General features: G+C 41.1%; 2 protein-coding genes and 1 long non-coding RNA gene across 3 annotated transcripts; 2 read left to right on the top strand and 1 right to left on the bottom strand.

Moving 5' to 3' along the window:
- The first annotated feature begins 1,122 nt into the window (after positions 1-1,122).
- LOC118225066 (forkhead box protein Q1-like) lies at positions 1,123-2,966 on the top strand. The gene has a single exon (XM_035413081.1). It carries the CDS (start codon positions 1,422-1,424, stop codon positions 2,406-2,408), a length of 987 nt encoding a protein of 328 aa, XP_035268972.1. The 5' UTR covers positions 1,123-1,421; the 3' UTR covers positions 2,409-2,966.
- A 2,120-nt stretch (positions 2,967-5,086) lies between these two features.
- LOC118224536 lies at positions 5,087-13,999 on the bottom strand. The gene is made up of 2 exons (XR_004764662.1): positions 13,766-13,999; positions 5,087-5,380 (listed from the first exon to the last, which is right to left on the bottom strand). It is a non-coding gene; the product is annotated as an uncharacterized LOC118224536 (long non-coding RNA).
- An 18-nt stretch (positions 14,000-14,017) lies between these two features.
- Positions 14,018-18,797, top strand: LOC118224535 (forkhead box protein F2-like). Its single transcript, XM_035412034.1, has 2 exons — positions 14,018-15,540; positions 18,090-18,797. The coding sequence occupies exons 1-2, from the start codon at positions 14,565-14,567 to the stop codon at positions 18,263-18,265; spliced, it is 1,152 nt and encodes a 383-aa protein (XP_035267925.1). The 5' UTR covers positions 14,018-14,564; the 3' UTR covers positions 18,266-18,797.
- The last annotated feature ends 876 nt before the right edge of the window (positions 18,798-19,673 follow it).

Genomic DNA, 19,673 nt, shown 5'->3' on the forward strand with positions numbered 1-19,673 from the left:
ACAGGAAAATTTTCGAAGAGGTGGCTCTTGGCTGCCTGCATGCAATGCTGTCCGGGGCTGCATTCGATTGACAAGCCTATTTGGTTTAATGACGTTTCTGATAGGTTATCCACACTCTGTGACCGTTCTTAAGCTCGTGCCTTGTGTTAGACGTGAAACTGTTATTTCCCACACAAAACGGTCCGTAAACCTTAAAAGTGAACGATAACACTTAGTGAAAGGTGGCTTAACTGTTTGACTGACCTGTGTGACACGGGTCAGTCGAACACTAATTCAAACCCGTCATTTCTTTCAGCTGCTTCGCTTGTCACGCGGGGGGGAGGGCAGTGCAGAAAAGGTTCTCCTTTTGAATGTGTCAAATAAGATTGTGAAAACAGACAAATGATAGAGAGACAGTGTTCTCTAGTATAACTGTATTTTACTGTTGGAGATGCATAGTTCTGTTCAGGCAAACAACTGAGTCAAAGCACAGCCCCAATATGTAGCCTATGAGATACATACCCTGCCACATTCTAAAAAAAAAACAATAAAAAAAAACACGTAGGCTTTAAAAATACTATTATTTGTGGTAATGGCTATTAAATACAAATAACATGTAATCTCATTTTAAGAAATGTTTTCCCCCTCAACCTTCTCTAACATTAAAGAACCACACAGTGAAGAGTCATTGAAATGACCTCAACCTGAGAGCAAAATTCGTTAAACTAAATTCAAGAATACCTCACCCGTGATACAAACACAAACAAATCTGTGTCTGGTAAATGTACGCCACCTGCTTGTTCTCGAGGGAAAAGTCTCGCCCGGCAGAACACGCACACCCCCCCCCCCCCCCCCCCCCGTCACAGGTGAGAGACGTTCAACAGGTGTGCCTACAGAGGGAGAAAAAGCATGCGGAAAAAGTAATACGATATCAACAATATGCGAAAGAATTGTCCAAGCAAATCCTTTTTCCTCCCCGAACTACAATACGACTGAAAACATTTTGTCTTGACTGCTATTTTTTGTTTTGTTTGTTTGATAACCAATCACGGCCATTCTGTGATCGCTTCGATGGAATTGTGATTAATCCAAGTCGAACAGACAGGTCCCGCCTCCGATGGGCAGGTCTTTTGCGTGATGATAATAATATAACAGGGCTCTTGGGAATCTCGGGAGACTGGTAGTGCTTTTGCTCCTCGTCGTTAATCACTTGGGTGCCTTAAATTATCTCCGTTATAACTCTTCAGATCGCAGAAAACGGTCTGCGCTTTCGCGGGAATACTGACAAAGTTGCCCGGTTCTTTCGCTCTCTTTTTCTACGATTTCGAATTGAACCTAAGACAACGACTTCGGACATTGCTAAGAACACTGACTTGGACAACGGGTACGTCAGTGGAAAGACAGTGATCTGCATTATTTAAATAACTTTTTACAAAAAAAAAATGAAACTTGAAGTCTTCTCCGCGAGCCACTTTTTGGAGAAACCGCTGGAAGTATGCAGCGACGCCGAAGGCAGCGTCCTGTCGCCCCTTTCGGGAGAGGAAGAGTTGGGCTCGGATGGGGACTGTATGGCTAACAGCCCTGCACCTGTCCTCCCCGGTGCCGACGGAAAAGGCAAACCGTACACCCGGAGACCCAAACCGCCATACTCCTACATCGCCTTGATCGCCATGGCTATTCGCGATTCCGCAACGGGGCGCCTGACTCTGGCGGAGATCAACGACTATCTGATGAAGAAATTCCCGTTCTTCAGGGGAAGCTACACGGGCTGGAGGAACTCGGTCCGTCACAACCTGTCACTGAATGACTGCTTTCTGAAAGTGCTGCGGGACCCCTCCAGACCGTGGGGGAAGGACAATTACTGGATGCTGAACCCCCACAGCGAGTACACCTTCGCTGACGGGGTCTTCCGTCGCAGGAGGAAGCGGATCAATAAAAAACCTTCAAAGGACCAAGAGGTGCTCGAGTCTCCTGCCGCCAATGACGCGTCAACCTGCATCGGCAGCCCCTCGTCGAAAGACGAGCGCTCCGGAGCCAAGTTCTCCAGCTCTTTCGCCATCGACAGCATCCTCAGCAAACCGTTCAAGAGAAAGGACGGCCATCCCGAGACGGACGGCAACCCGGTCGGCCGGGCGATGTGGCCCTGCGGCAGCCCCATGGTGCCGTACGCGATGGGCTACGCGCCCGCCGCCGTGTCCCAGCTGCAGCCGGTGTTCCAGGTCGGTTCCGGCGGCACGCACGTGCTGCAGACGTACAGGTGCGGCTACTCTGAGCCGATCCTTGGCTTGGAGCACAGACGGGACATCCTCGCCACTTTTCCATTGACTTCAGAAGGTTCCCCAAATTCCGAATCTTTCTCCCCAGCTCACATGGCTGCCGTGAGATTGGGCAGCTATCACCCGTTCAGAATAGACTCTTTGCTCTCCTAAATGCAGGAGACGAAAACCCGGGAAGATATTCCGCTCTGAGCACTTTCTAAGCACTGTATATTTTTTATTTAGACACCAAATGCATTACCAGTGCATTAATACGAATCTGACGCTCTGGGCAGAGCAAAATAACTGTGTCGTTGTTATTACTAACTTAAACTTTTCTCTGGTAAACGCAGAATAAGGAAGAAGTTAATAGTAGGGACAATATTGTAAGTTATTTCATTCCTTTTGTCAGTTGGTTCGTAGGTCATTTCTCTTGCAAACGATGGCATCCATGTGCCAAAATGTATAAACACTCTTACTCTATTTATGTTTTTTAATTGTTGCTTTAAGGATGAAACGTTTGTTTTATGACTGGCTGCAAGATGTTGTGGTTAAAATGTTTGATATTTGTGACAATGCTCGATTCGGGCTGTACCCACAGTCGTATACAGATCCGTTTCAGAAAGGGCAGTTGCCTATGTAAAACAGGGAAGTATTGTTTATGTTTCCTTCAAAAATATGCATGGGCGTTATTTTTGAATAAAAAAAACCTTTGTAAAATCTGAAAAAATGTGCAGTGCATTGACTATCTGTTTAATTTCAGGAAATAAATACATGACCTGCATTGCCAGGAAATTAATAAATGTGTTCGCAAGAATCTTCAAAAGAAAAATTGACATTCTGAAAAAAAGTCCACGCTCCACAGAGATAAGGTATGACACATTCTGCAGCCTCACCTTTTGAAGTGGAGAAGCCTACCTGGCGAAGCCTTGATCAGCTTTAACAGGTTTTTTTATTTATTTATTTTAAATACCAACAGTTCACAAAGCGTTCATTTGTGACATCACTGGCTTTACACGGACTGTGAAAACATGCCTTTGCATCACGAATTTCATCGAAGTTAAACAATTTCTACAGACGTCAGGAGAGAGGTGGGGTGAGAGCTTAAACGCACCTTCAGTGTAACCCGAGTACACATTTACTTACATCAGATATTCAGTAACCTAAATGCCCCACGCAGAAAAATGTTCAGTGTTAAATCAACCATTACACAATACACACGTACTCTGCTAGAGCTGAATTAACACTGGAGATTTTACTATGCACTAGCCAAAATACCCCACAAGATGGCTAAATGTTTATAAGGTTTGTCAATATGGTGCCACCGGGCTATAATGATTAATAAATAATCTTGTCCTTACACGAGAGTAACCGAGGAGTCCAAGTCATGACTCATCTGTAAACACGTGCTTCAGGGTACTTTGTATATTTATGGTATTTGTACAGTCAGCACTCTCTCTCTCTCTCTCTTACACACACACACACACACACATACGCAAACAGAGCCATATAGCCTCCGCGGACGCATAAGCCTGGCGTATCTGCTGTTACCATACGCGCGCTTGTAACGCGCGTGCTATAACACAATAACAGACGCGAGGCCGACACATTTCGAAATATTTTTTCCCCCCGTTAAATAGCTCATTAAGGTGTCTTGCAGGTTTGCGGTCCGTCTTGTCGAACAACTTTTCCCGGCGCACCTTTTCGGCACGCTCTCCTCGCGCTGACAGCGTAATGGCGGCCCAGGGTTGTAAAACGTGTCAGAGCAGAAGAAAAATGGCATTATTCAGTACTCCAGGTAATTGCCACCCAGCAATTAAACAAACATGAAATAGTTTCTAGTTTGCTTTGAATGCAACTGAGAGGGAAATTAAATCAAAAATGAAAGAATCTGAACAAGCCAAACGACTACAGTATTACAACCACTATTATTGTCCCTACTAGTAGGCTAATAGTGGTAGTAATAATAATAACAACAATGACAATAATGATAATGATTATAATAATAACGAGTACTGCGCATCCATGTTTAACGACACTTCATTTAATGTACAATACAATGTCTAACAATTAACAATCTAACAAATAACACCATCGATTTGTATGTCTGATGCATCTTGAAAAAAAGGGTTCGATGTATTATGATGTGGTTGCGATTGAGAGTGCAGGAATGGAAGTCTTTTTATACATACTGTTCTTCAGTTAAAATAAAATACAAATATTACAGTCAACACAAATACAAATCAAAAGACATCAGATGTAATTATGTCAATATGACTTCAGATGAAAAAGATTTTTCAAAATAAATCTAGGCCACTCATGGATTTGTGAATATATTTATACTGTGAGAATATAGGCACTGTGCTGTTTGACAGGCACAACACAATTTTACAATTTACTTGCAATCACCCAGTGCAGTACATATATACTTCATTTTCAAAGAAAGACAAAAACAGCCTCTAAAATCTGATATATCTCGCAAATGTTTAATTTTCAGCAGCACTGCTCATAAATATACACATCACAAATTCAACAACCAAATGACGGGGGAGGGCGTCACCTGGCACCTAGACCCTATCCTCCTAAATGCAGTTAAACGCTAAATCCACGTCATTACACGCTATGCTTTGAAATAGCAGTTTAGTACACCTGCTTCTCTGCACAGTGACTTGAAGTCGTTGCTGGATTAAAGAAATGAAGAGATTCACGCTTAGTAACCACGTCAGAAACAGTCTGACTCTCACACCATAAAGCTGAGTTCAATAACGTCTGGTGAAGGTATTTTTTAAAATATATACACTATTAAAACATAAAATGAATCCTTTGAAGGGTAGGGTTTTTTTTTTTTTCCGGAATGTTCATCTCAACATTCTAAGTCAGTGTTCTAGAACTCCGTTGTTTTCCATCACCAGCAGCGCCTGTCACCATCAGCATTAGAATGTTCGGTTAAGAACATTCCAATCACATTTTGTGATCTCGTACCTTAAGTGTTTTTTTTTTTATTTTGTTTTTTTTTTTAAAAAGAAGAAAAGATCAGACCATTCTTTTTCAGCAGTGCACCCGTGTTCCTGAGGGGGCGATGATCTCCCGCAGAAGGACAGGCAGAGCCCGAACACCACGCTGCGTGTCCAGCTCCGTGTTCCCTCCTGCGTGAAAGGCAGTAAGCTCAGAACAGACCCGGCTCCCCCACCCTCTGCTGATCATTCGGCGAAGACAATACAGCAATAACAACAATTTTAATAAACAGTAAATCTGTGGCGCCAATAGTCCACTTAACCTAAAGGCATTTGTGGCAACCAGTGCAAGTACACCCGGGTGAAATGCATTCATCCCCGTACGCTGCAAGTAGGACCAGCATCCTTTGGATTTCAGCCACTTTGAATGCATGATGGTACACAATAATACAGACACAAGCATATACTGTATGTTACTCAATACAGCAATGCATGGCACTAGATTCAAACACTGGACACTCTTAGCCACAAAGTTCAGTTAGCCAAAAACCGAGAATTGTTCAAGACTGCACATTACAGCAGGATTGGTCACCAATGTGTCCTCAAGCAGGTCATGTTACATACAACCCCCCTCCAACCCCCCCCCCCCCCCCCCCCCCCCCCCCCACACACACACACACAGACTCCACTTAAGTTTAAGTGCCTGCGAGGGTAGAGATGTATGATGTTTGTGGGCCTCCTCATTCAAAACAGCAGTGGGGGGGGGGGGGGGGGGGGGGGGAGAGGTGCCAGATATGAAAAGGGCATGCTTCGCAAACGGGGTTCCATTTCCATAAAGCGAACGGGACATGGCGTGGGTTTGCCCTGTTCTGCTGCCCCGATCTACACCGCAGCACTGGAGGCAATGTTAACTCACGTCACATCAAGAAATGAAAAGGACACAGTGTTGGCATTTTCCCTCCAAGTTTTCTTTTTTTCCCCCCTTGATAAAACATTAACAAAAAACCATAGTATTAGCACAACATACAATAACAATACAATTTCCCAAAATTGACAATAAAATATAATAAATTCAAATACAGAAAATAAAACAATGAAACATTAACATTAATCAAACAGGACATGATAACATTTTCCTTATAAACTGACAGCACCATACCACAGAATCCTCAAGACATATAACGCAACCAAGAGGCCACCAGTCTATATCAAAACTCAAACCAGAATTACATTTTAAGATGCACATTGCAAACATTTACAAGTAAAGATACATAGAACATGCTTTTACTTTTCTTTAGTTAAAAAATAATAATTTAAACAATTATTTTGTTTTCAGGTTTTCTCAATTTCACCATAATAAAATGTATTTTAAAAATATTCACCACAATAAAGTATTTGGGTAAACAGGATACCAATTGCCTAACATATAATAATAATAATAATAATAATAATAATAATAATAATAATAATAATAATAATAGTAAGTGCTGGAACAAAAAATAATGAAAACAATTGAATGCATGTAGATTTGTTGATTTTGACAACAATTAAACAATTATGGCTGAATCCATGCAGGGAGGTGCGAAATATATCAAATGAAATATGATCAGTGAAGTCCTGAAAGCAACAATTGCACAAAACATATTTTCTAATGCAATCAATAATCTTAATGAAAGATTAATGAAACCAATATATGTGAAATCACAATATTGAGAAGACTGACCCCTGCATAGACCGTAATCAACGCAGTGTCACGAGCTGTCCACGGTCCTGAAGCTCTGTCATGACGTCGACGTGCTTTTACGTATACAACGCCGTTTGCGTAACAACGTATCCTCCCACATAGGGGCATTCGTGCGGATTACATTAATAGCACGCGCGCAGTTTCACGATGTTCCAGGTGTCACCCTCTGAAGTTCATTTAAATCTGACAAGAATGACTATAGCGATATTTGTTTATTTATTTGAATTTTAATTGTTAAGTGAGTTACTGGGATCAGGGGTCGTACCACAGTCAAACGGATAATGATTGTTGAGCAAATATGTTAATTTATACATTTTGTTATTCACGTTCTGCCCATAACTTGAAATGAGGAGGACTGGTTAGAAGAGTCAAGGAAAAACACGACGGCCCATCGGTCTAGAGGCCCTAAAACAGTAGAAAGCATTTGTATATACATTTGAAGCGATGTCGTTGAGGATATTGCAAAGGTTTACGCGATGGACGACAAACTATTGTTAAAATGTTACGGATTGGTGATTGGCGGACATGTCAAACTATAATTCAGTACGGACAACTGCAAAGCCACCGAATCAATATTTCAAATAGTCTACATTAGGTCTAGACACAGGGGGTAACATTGGAATTAATAGTAGATCGAGGCCTACTTTATATACTGTCATTTATCCCGTAGAACAAAAAAAATGCATATGTCGAATGTCGTATAATTGCATATTTTTTGAGGGCAAATTAAATTAGAGAAACGGTATTACGATGTGTACGCTGTGAATTGCAACGATGAATTACCGAGACAGTGTTACGGCGTGTAAATCATGAATTGTCCATTCTACTAGGCCTCCTAGCCAGCCTTGCCCGACATATATTTTCAAATAATTCATTCTAAACCTTACGGTAGGTGTATCGCACATTAAAATTAGATTTAGTACCAACCGAATTCAGGCCTAATTTTAGCCTGACACGGCAAGCGAATATTTTCCATGCACTGAGGCGACTGGTTTCCACAGCGCTCATGAGTCGTGATTTCACAGTATTTTCACCAATGAACATAATTTGGCGCCAATATGAATTAAAAATGCATTTGTACTTTAACTGCATGTTATATTTGCCGACAGTATGTCCATAAATCGATATGTAGATTCAATTTTGGTAGATACGACGCTCTTAACAACAACGCCAGTGTTTCACAGATCACATATCATATGGCCTACACTGAAAATTTGTAAACGGAAGCGGATGAACTGGACTTCATGTGTTCATTGCTGTGAATAACTGTCACATAATGAGTATTGCACCTTATCGGACGTGTGTTTTTAATTTGTTCCAAAGACCTTCGGTATGCAATTGTACGCCGCTTTGGATAAAAACGTCTGCCAAATAAATGTAATGTAATAAAATTATGCTTTGGTAACAGGGGACAGAAGGAAAATTCCCCAGCGTGATTGTAGTATAGAAGAAATGACACATGAAGCATCCTTATTGTAATACAAACGGGTACCATAATGGAACGCTTACAAATTCTAAGCTTACAGGGCAGTTTCCTCTTGCGAGAACATCGACATACACAAATACACATAGGCGCACACACAGGCACAGACACACACACACACACTCACTCACACTCAGGCTTACACACACAAACACGGACACACAAGCGCGCGCTCACACACACACACACACACACATGCGTCCACACCAAAAACGCACGCGAGCGCGTGCACACACACGCACCCAGACACAGACATACACACACACGCTTATGCACACACACACGGTACACACACATAGACACGTTAAAGAGAAGCTGTACAAGTGGAACCTTTTCCGCCTCGTTTCCTTGCAATTATAAAAGGAATATGACAAGCGCAGAACCACAGTGGTGGGTAGAATAATTGAGTAACATTTTAAATAAATCGTAAAATCACTCGGCAACACTTGCTCAAGGTAAAAGGCAATATTTAAATGTACGGATTTCCAGGCAGGCGAAGTGTGTTATGATGAAATGCAGTATTTTATAATGAAGTGATGTTAACATTCCCTTTAAAGTCAAGCCAGGAATATAGGAAAAATAATATTTTGAAAATAATATTTTAACGCAATGTAACAGAATGAGAACAGCATAATATTCGAACGTAGTATTAAAGAGAGAACGCAGCTTCTTCCAATGCGATTTGTCATCCTGTTTCTGTATATGAGATTGCTGATGCTGCACGCTTTATATGTGCAGTGCGGCACAGTCACGTCAGTCAGACGTGCTCGCAGGTGACAGGTAAAGAGCTGTTGGAGGAAAAAAACAAGACGTTTTCAAGTGCAATGCTGCAACCTGCAGGTGAAAGTCCAGAATGGCATACCTGCGAGTCCGTCTATTAGCTGGCTTCTCAGCTCCAGCACTAAGGTAAGTCCTGTTGGAGAAACGCCCAAAGACAATTTCACACCCGTGCCACGCCACAAAGATTCATTCGAACACACTTTATGGCCGTTCCGTTTCAACCTCCGGATCTGAACAGCACCTCTTCGGCACCGCAATAAAATTTCATTCAACGTGTGCCTGTCCTAAATGTTTGCCAGATCAAAGTTAAAAAGTGACTGCATTACTGTGCTAGACGCATGCTGGTGGAAACGGCAATGCTAAAAATTATGGGAATTCGAGTAAACATTCGATCGTTTCCATTTTATCATCATGCTAACGGTTCTCATATGGTGTTCCATTTTTTTTAAAAGAAATATGAAATGTCGTAATCTATCCCACTTTTCAAGCCTAACATCCATCCATTCGTTTGGTAGAAAGGACAATATAAGGAAACCTAAACAGCCTAACATTCAACCTGGTATTCTGACTCGGTGGGAAACTATAAACGATAACTGTAACAAGCACGACGCCTAGAAGTCGTCATCTATATAAAAATCTCAAAAGCTCAATATTGGCTTATCCCGACCCAATAAACAGGTGGGTTTAAAAATGGCGGCTATGAGGACATTCTAAAGTCGTGGTGAAATGAAAATACAATTCATGTAACTCGTACGCGAAGCAGCTTGTACAGCCGCGTCACTCCTCCAGATGTTGTACGTGTGTATGTTAAACAAATTTTCTCCAAAAGATATGTTTAATCTTACTTTCAGTTGGAACTATTTCAAATGGCAAGGCTATACATGCGCTGAAGCAAACTGTCGTGGAGTCTCTTGTATCAACAGACTCGGGTCTTCATTAGCGGAAAGCTCGTGCTTCTTCAGAATTGATCAGGAAAACCGTACCGGCACGATATGAAAACTGATTTAAATGTTATTCAGTTGTGAATAAACCCTTAACAACGGTTCCACTCCTACGTAGGCCATAGTCTCTTGTAAACCTGCCGGAAGGTAGCCAGAAAGGTCTGAATTTATATATCTAAAATATCCTTCATCGCGCAAAAAAACGGCAGGGCCCAATAATACGCTAATACTGTAAGAATATATATATATATTTTAAACTCCAGGAGATTAAATTTCTTTAATTTCTACAAAATAACATTTGGTCTTTTCTAGACTTGCCATTCACAATCTTTAAACTCGTTCATACAATGTTTAAGGGCAAATGAGAAAATGCTAAACAGGAAAGGCATCTTGACACAGTAATATTTCTTTTCCAAACTATGTGCCTATTCGTGTCTTGAGAAATATAGTCCTTTAGAGTTACCAAGTAAACATAAAGGCTATCGGGCCATAAAATTAAATAATTTAAACCATTTCATATTTTTAAAATAAACTTGTCGATTTTTTTATGTTTTTTTATTTGTTTTTTGCGCTAAATTCCAAAATATGGAACTGGAACATTTATAAGAATGTCTTCACATTTTTAAGCAATATTGAAATATGTTATGGCCAATAAAATTAAACGTATAGGTTTCGCACGATATTTTCAATGATTAAACGTTTATGATGGATTATTTTATAATGTTTATTATTAATTATTCATGATTATTAATTGGCTATTATTATGATTGTTGCAATGATTATGTTGCTACTGTTACATTATATTATATTATATAGGCATTAAAAATCTGTAGAAAAACTGACCGGTGTTGATACATTGGAAAGTTTGTTATTAACCTCACATGGACCTTCGTACAGCAACTAATTATTTTACGCATAATACTTCCAAGTATGTCTGTAAGGTTTACACGTCATGCTGAATCCCTGTAGAATTGTTTCCCTTCCCAGTGCATCTGGCTTAGGGAGCGGACACCGATATGTCGTATTTACACTTTCTGTCAGAACTAGGAATGACCAATAGGAATGCCGAGGGACTGGCTCGCGCGAGCGAATTTATTCCCTTCTATTTCTCACACTTACGAATTACGAATTTACACTAGATGGGTAATTCCTCAATAGAATTGGCCGCCCGGTAACCAGGGGATGCTTTGCGAACTATACAGTCTTTAAAATGAGGATCCTTCGCTGTGTGCCAAGAATATAGCGTACTCAAGAGACCCATTCCACGTCTTCAAAGTATTTTTCTGCCGCGGCGAGAGTTTACTTTTAGCCGGGCGATGCATCCTGGGCACGACGGGGGTTATCAGTTTTGATGTTGCAGGAAATTCTGCAGCGATTAGGTCCTTTCACGTTTCTTTCTGTTTTTTTGTTATGATGGAAAATGATTTTATCGGCACATCCTTTTTTTGTGAAGTGCAAAGGTTACTGTTGATATGCATTGTTAGAGCGTCTTTATGTCTTCACTTAAAAGGAGCGTCTTAATAGTGGGACACGGATCCAAACACACACACACAAACACACATACACACACACACACAAATCATCTCCCATTCCCGCTCTCTCTCTCTCACTATCTCTCACTCACTCTCACTCTCTCTCTCACACGCGCGCACATTTTAAAAAGCTCTACAAAAATGTCATATAAACAATGATAGTTAGCAGTTATAGTTGGACTACAATGCAGGAATGAATTAGAAATGATTTTTTTAAATTTAGTCACTGTGAACAAAAAATGTAATAATGTATAAATTTTAAAAATGCAAAAAATAGATTAATGATTAAAAATTTAATGCGCAATACGAAGCCCCTCAGAATCGCTACAGAGTCAACTGTGTGTTCAACTGTTCATGTGTTAATTTATGGTCGAGGCAATTTTGTCAAGTGTAGGCTATTTCCGTACATAAAAGAATGATTATAAAATACAATTAAATGATAATTTCATGTACAAAATAGCAACGCTTTCAAACGTCAATGGCAACTGTTAAACTGTTAAACTCTTTACATGTATTAGGCTGCAATATAAAAAATATATATTCTTGTGCAAAATACTAACTTTGGGTCACTGTTTTTTTCGGCCCCAATTTTCTTCCAGGTCTTCAATCAGAAAACATTTAATTGTAAATCCTCACGTAGGCTAACTAACGTGTCTAACGCAGTTATGAAAAGGAGTCAAAATATCGCACGAGGTAGTTATGCGTAATTAAATGTTGAAGTTCACACTCAGGATCTGTACGAAACGTATGAAAACAGTTGAACATCTGTTGGTTTTGTGTTCCTAATAATAATAATAACAACAACAACAAACACAGTAACTCAGAATTACTTACAGATTTTTACAAATATAAATAATTCAGTACCCAAAGGAAAAATAAAAATGGAATGTAAAATTAACTCTAGTTAAATATCAATTATCTCTGAGCAATACGGAATTATTTGAGTGAGCAGAGCATAGGAATACACCATTAATGCAGCCAATACTTTTTATTTACCAAATTATTATTTTTTTAAAAACTAGTAGGTTCCTATTGTTATAAGACAAATAATACTTTTTGTGGTTACTGTTGTTAGCCATAGCAATAAGTGGTATTAGTAATAGAAGTTCCCAGTAGGTGTAGTAGTAGCAGCAGCAATAAGTATTACAGCAGAAGTGGATTTGAAATGAGGCCTAGTCGTCGTATTCATGTTTGCGGAATCACACAGATTTATACGGAATATTTTCAATTGGCACAGGACACGCATCCAATTAGTATCACGTTTCATTTCGAAATATTAGAGCAAAAGAGATCCTCGTCATGTCATATGTTCGTGATGTTTAATAGGCTTCGGTTTCGCTCAAGTTAAAAGTTAATATAAATTAGATGGCTCAAAATGAACATGAACGTGTAGGCCCTAGCAGATTATTATTATTGTTGTTGCATTGTTGCTCGACAAATATGTCTATCCCATGGCAGTACCGAGGAGGAAGCTGTCGACGCCCGCTCGCTTAATTTCGGTTTTCTTTCTCTAATTAATGTAGAGCTCAGGGGACAGGATCCCAGGCTCGGGGCGGTAAACTGACACTCGCGCGCTGTGTGTGGTATCCAGGCAGCGCTTGATGGAAAAAGCCTGCTTCCACTCATGTCAAAGCCATTTACCCAGAACAACCCCCTACATACACATGTATACACTCAGCGAAGACCACCTTTTCACAATCTCAGCGCTCGGTACTGTTTGTTTTCTGTGAGAGTTGGTTACGTATGGACTCACACGCTCTGCGAGTTTCATTTCAAATTTCCTCTGCTAAGTGTTGACTGATCCATCCGCATTATCAATGCTGTCCGTTTATGTAGTAACGCGGCCACATTTCTTGTAAAAATTAGACGCTTATGTTACTCTCGTAAAAAATCAGCCGCTTATGTTTCGGCTTTGGTCTTGTAGTACATTACACTGCCTTGACAACATACATGATAATTTTTTTATGATGTGAAGCGAAAACTTCCTTGACGTAGCCTAATTCTTTTTTTTGCTCCCTTCCGTAAGTTGTCCAGAGAAGAAGCAGACACCGATCTATCTACCAGAGGCATGCGAGCAGAGAGATTCGAGAACTTTACCTTGTACGTTTGGCGCGTGGTGATGTTGATCGGAATGTCTGGAGGAGGTTTTGATAAATGGTGTAATTGCGTGTATTAGAAATGTCAGAGCGAGAGAGGGGCTCTCTGGTGCTGTGGAAGCGCCTCCCGCTAGGACGATGACTGGACAGGAGCCAGCTCAGGGAGGGGAGGTGGGTCCCTGGTCGCTGCTGATTTCTTGGAGGGATTTAGAGGCGGGGGGTGGTAAGAGGGAGGGAGGGGGGGTCTTGAGGGAAGAAAGATTTACGAATTGATAGGTGGTCGCGTTTTGTTTGGCTGAGCGGCCATACGCAAAAAGTCGAGGAGCGCCGCGTTTCCCCCTCTTTAAGGCTTAAGGCGAGCGATGGCCACCAGGTCGAGGGCAGAGCAGCATTCCGCGCGACACAGAACCGCCGTCTTGGAGTAACTCTCGTATCGACTACACTGGGGGGAAAAAAAGTCACGGCACCACAATAACGGGTTAACACGATTGGAAACCGACCTGCGCTCTGGCGGAGACTTCTTCTTTTTTCTTTTTTTAACAGCAACATTCTCGCCATTTTCAGGACACGGGCATTTCCATCCGAACGGGAGAGTTATTCTCTCCCTCCTTTCGACCGCGTTTGGGTTGAAGTAGCCTACAACGTCCAGCGTCAAGTGGAGTTTAACAAGACACTCTTCATTTTCAATTTTTTTCCACACTCAAAAGTCCATTATTAAAGCAGAATCTCTTATTTTGGACCTCCTTTATTTTCCCTCCGCGTATTCGGCTCAGCCGTGATTGTGTGCCAGCAGACAAGACATGACGACTGAACCGCCTCAGCAGCAGCTGGACCCGCCGCCGCCTTTGAGATCCAGTCCGGCATCGGGAGTTCTGCACTCCGCCCTGATGAGCGCTCAGTCGGTCGCGGAGAGCGCGGCCACGGCAGCCGCTGCCAAAGGGAAGAAGGCGAACTCCGGTCTGAGGCGCCCGGAGAAACCGCCCTACTCCTACATCGCCCTCATCGTGATGGCTATCCAGAGCTCGCCGACCAAGAGGCTGACCCTGAGCGAGATCTATCAGTTCCTCCAAGCCAGATTCCCCTTCTTCAGGGGTTCTTACCAGGGCTGGAAAAACTCTGTCCGGCACAATCTGTCCCTGAATGAGTGTTTCATCAAGTTGCCCAAGGGCCTGGGGAGACCGGGCAAAGGCCACTACTGGACAATTGACCCGGCCAGCGAGTTCATGTTCGAGGAAGGGTCGTTTCGCCGCAGACCCCGGGGTTTCCGGAGAAAATGTCAAGCGCTGAAACCCATGTACAGGATGATGAACGGCATCGGGTTCGGCACTTCCATTTTACCTCAAAGCTTCGACTTCCAGGCGCCCTCGGCGTCGCTGGCGTGCCACACCAACGGCTACAACCTGGACATGATGACGAATTCCATGACGGGAGGCTACGACGGACTCGGCGGTGGCCACCACGTCCCACACATGTCCCCAAGTCCGGGATCCACTTACATGGCCAGTTGCCCGGTAACGTCTAACGGGGATTACGGTCCGGACAGCAGCAGCAGCCCCGTGCCCTCTTCGCCCGCGATGGCTAGCGCCCTAGAGTGCCACTCGCCCTACGCAAGCACCTCGGCGCACTGGGCATCCTCCAGCGGTTCGCCGTACATCAAGCAGCAGTCGCTGGCCTCCAACAGTCCCGCGTCCTCTGGTTTACATTCTAGCATGTCGTCCTACTCCCTGGAGCAGAGCTATCTCCATCAGAACGCCAGAGACTCGGCTGACATTTCAGGTAAAGTGCCTTTTTTTGTTGTTGTTGCAAATGTGTAGTTTACTCGCCCGGTGGACATATAAGAGTTGTCAGTGGGGCAGATCCACCGAAAAAGATTTCTGCACGAGCCGCTTATATCCCCGGGGCTGGTCGGTGTTTTTAATACGCTTTATTTAACAAAAGTTTGTAAGTTTGTTTATTTTACGTTATTGAGTTAACCGTCGGGAAACTACATCTCTACACAACGTTACGTTTGAAAGACATCTTAAGAATAAGACTAATGAGCATGTTAGAAATGTATAAAGCGCCACATATTCAACTCCTGACAATACTCGTGTTCTGTATTACCCTCGTGGCTACATCTGCAAATTGTTTCAGGGTTACAGTACAGTCTCACGCAAAACCGTACTGTATTTTCAAGTAAACAAGTCTGTGTATTACACGTCTGCTTACACTGGCTGAATCTTAAGAACACACAGACCAAACCCTTGTCCCTTGTAAATGCCTGGAAATACTAAATATAAATTTCTCACAATCAAGCAAAAAAAAAGTAGGTTATTCCCAAAAATCAATTTGTATATTTCAATGAAAACAGTTGGTGGAAGATTTGAATTGATCTGAAATGTTCCTCTCAGGGATTCAGTTTCTAAAAATGAAAACTCATTGGATTTGCAGTTAAAATGAGAAATTTTCACAAGGGGTGGACAAATAACGGCTAATGTTAATTGGATGATGGAACCCCAAATTGAAAAGCGCGTAACACAAAAAAAAAAACGTTTTCAAAACGTGTTTCCGTTATTTTGCCAATAATAATATTTTGCCTTATTTTGTGAGCTTTAATTTATGTGAGTGATCTTTTTTTTCTTCTTCCAATAACTAGGCCCCCAGGAAACCTCGTCATTGATTTGTATTTATGAGACGTAGACTAAAAAATGTGCCCATTTTATAAGGGCTCTACTAAAAAATAGAGCTCTTTTGGTGCTGCTAATGTTAATTCTTAATCTCGGGTCGAGGAGGTTAACTAAACACGGACGGTTTTCGCGAGACCACACCAGAGAGCTGTTCATGCTGTGCTGGGCCACGGGGAAGAGTTAGGCCTTGTTAAATTTTATGCGATTTGTGACTTTCTATAACGGGAGCCCTTATCCATTCGTTCTTTTTTTCCCCCTAATGCCCAATAAGAACTGTCAATCAATCAGAATGTTGTTTCTGAAAACAGAGCCATTCCCGTACAATTCGGAGCTAAAGACTAACATTTAACCACGAAAACAGCACATCTGACCACGGAAGCGTCACATCTGGTGCCGGTTTGGCCTGCGTAGAGCGACCTTATAACTGTCCACACCTGAACATTTTAAAGCACACACGAGATGAACACAAACTGTAAAAAAATAAAAATAAAATAACAAACGAAATTGTAACACGTTTTCAGTAATAAAACTGAAGATAGCCAAATGTCTGTGAATACCGAAAACGTAAATCCAGTACAAAAAACACGAATGGTTATAGAACTTCCATACATCATTTCGGTCTCAGATAACACTATTCAAAAAACTTACAACGTCCCGTAAGCACTGGCCTACATTCCCCATTGCGTCTGACATGCGCCTATATCACGTGTTAAAAGTAATGTACATTCTCAAAACATATGTGTTGCTAACAATAGACAATGTGTTATTTTTTTTAACACACGTCCATGTCTAACTAAGGACAACACATTTTGTGTTACTTTCAGCACAGTCTTTAAAAAGTTTAACACTTTAAAAACTGTGTTAAAAAGACTCCCTTTGTGACATATAAATTGTGTATTTGTAACAGAAAAATGGTAACTTTGACACAAAATGTGTTGAAAGCAACACAAAAGTACTGGTAACACAAGAAGATCGTTGGATTTTAGCTTACCATTTTTGAGCAGTAGGCCTTACTTAACTGAGAATATGCCTTCGCCACTAGCCTATATCACAGTTTCAAATTCCTTTCACGGTAAATTATGAAACATAGTTTCAAATGCCTTACACTGTATTTTTTTATTTTTTTTTTGCACTGATTAAACTGTAATCGTGTTTGCATGAGGCCAAATGGGATCTAATGTAGCCAACCCTATCCGAGTTAAATTCACTATATGAGAGTTGATTTCACACTCAACATTATTCTGTGTTTGAATGCCCGCATGCTTAAGAAAACGTTTTCTTCTTAGTTGATAAAAGCCAGATAAGTGCTTTGATATGGGCCTAGTATGAAGTGAAACGAGGAGACGCCTGGTTTGCTGGCGTGCCAAATTATTTTCTCACGCCAAATCCAGCCACTTGTACGCAACCCGCATCGGGGAAATGTGACAGATTCTTGGTTAATAATCTATGCCATTTTCAGTGCGGTTTTAGAAATTTCCAGAGAGGGCAGAACATACCCAAAACGAATGCAATTCAGACTAAATCAAAACAAATACATCTCACACAGTCCACATTGCCATGATACCAAGTTCTATGCTAATTTAGTAAACAAAGGGTAAAGAAATAAACGAAAAACAAATGCAGTGCACTCATTTTATTTTGTTATCATTTTGCTTACAGTGGGGATACCTCGATACCAAAGCCACTCCTCTCCAGTGTGCGACAGAAAAGATTTCGTTTTGAACTTTAACGGAATTTCCTCGTTCCATCCCTCGGCGAGCGGCTCTTACTATCACCACCACCATCATCATCATCACCAGAGCGTCTGTCAAGACATCAAGCCTTGCGTGATGTGAAGGACATCGCGCCGAAGTGCGTAATTAGTAGGCCAACGGTGACGAGTAAAACAAACAAACAAACAAAGTAAAACATCAAAACAAAGAGACCGTTTCAATAAAAAAGGTCTATAGACGAAAAGCAAATCAAGGCAGCGATGCGATGAACAAAAAATTAAAAAAAATTACCAGTAATATAGCAGTTATAAGCAACACATACGAGCATAAGCAAGACACATAAAGAGGAAACACGTCAAAAATGTTTCTCTGCCTGCCAACCACTTCGCATTTTAAGCATTTACGGTCCCAACAACGCATAACGTATACTTCTTTAAAAGAAGTGGGGGAACAGTGTGTAATGTTCAGCCGTCAAATAGGCATATGAATCTTTGAAAATGTAATCTATATTCAAATGTATAAAGGTAAATATACACGTACACAAAGCTTTTTTATGATAAAAAAATACAATTTTGCACTTACTGTATATCCTCCAAGAATTGCTTCAGTTGTTTTTTGTTGTTGTAAAGTATTACAATAAAACTGTTATATTTTACATATTTGTGTCCTCTTGCATATGTCTTTTCCAATATTACTCATTTTTTCCCACCACCCAAACGGAAAACGTTAGGCTAACTGAGACATGTACTCATTATTATTATTATTATTATTATTATTATTATTATCATAACCAAATGTGTATGTTAAAAATACTTTAAGACGAATAAAAATGTATACACATCCAGGCTACATGTCTCGGAACTATGGCAGACATCAAAACAGTGTCAAATGTCAAACGTCAATAGTAAACACATATATATTTGAGCTCTGTAAAGCTGTTCAGCGGCTCTGATAAATACAAATTCTGATAAATTTAAAATATGGCATTGGCATTAAAAAAGCATCCTTAGAAACAAGTTCAATTTTCAAATGTACATTATAAACGTGAGGCCCCCAGCTTTCGCATAAACTGCATTATGGAAATACTAACCACCAGACACGAACGTTGAGACAATTCAGTTTACTGGTGTCGGTTAGCTGGATACACAGGGAACAAATTAATATGGAATAATACCGGGCAGATATTGTCATTTTAACTATTCGCTTTTGAGGGTTTACAATCGAAATAATACAGGCTACTCGTTGATGATTACTGTACACGATGTGAGAAACAGGCTTCATTGAAACTCACGCAGAATGCACAGTCTGAGTGGAATGTTTTAAAGCATATCCTTAAGTAACGGCACATACATTTAAATATAAATATATATATAGCCGGTTCTCTCCGTTGTGACGCACTCAAATAGTTTTTCAGTGAGATTTGGCGAAAAGCACAATTATTAAAATCGAGCACATTCCCCATGACGAGATTCAAAAGTGTGAAAAGTGTGAAACGTGCGTGCGTGCGCGTGCGTTTTCGAATGAGCTGCAC

The sequence above is a fragment of the Anguilla anguilla genome, chromosome 4, assembly GCF_013347855.1.
Source record: "Anguilla anguilla isolate fAngAng1 chromosome 4, fAngAng1.pri, whole genome shotgun sequence".
Lineage (NCBI taxonomy): Eukaryota > Metazoa > Chordata > Actinopteri > Anguilliformes > Anguillidae > Anguilla > Anguilla anguilla.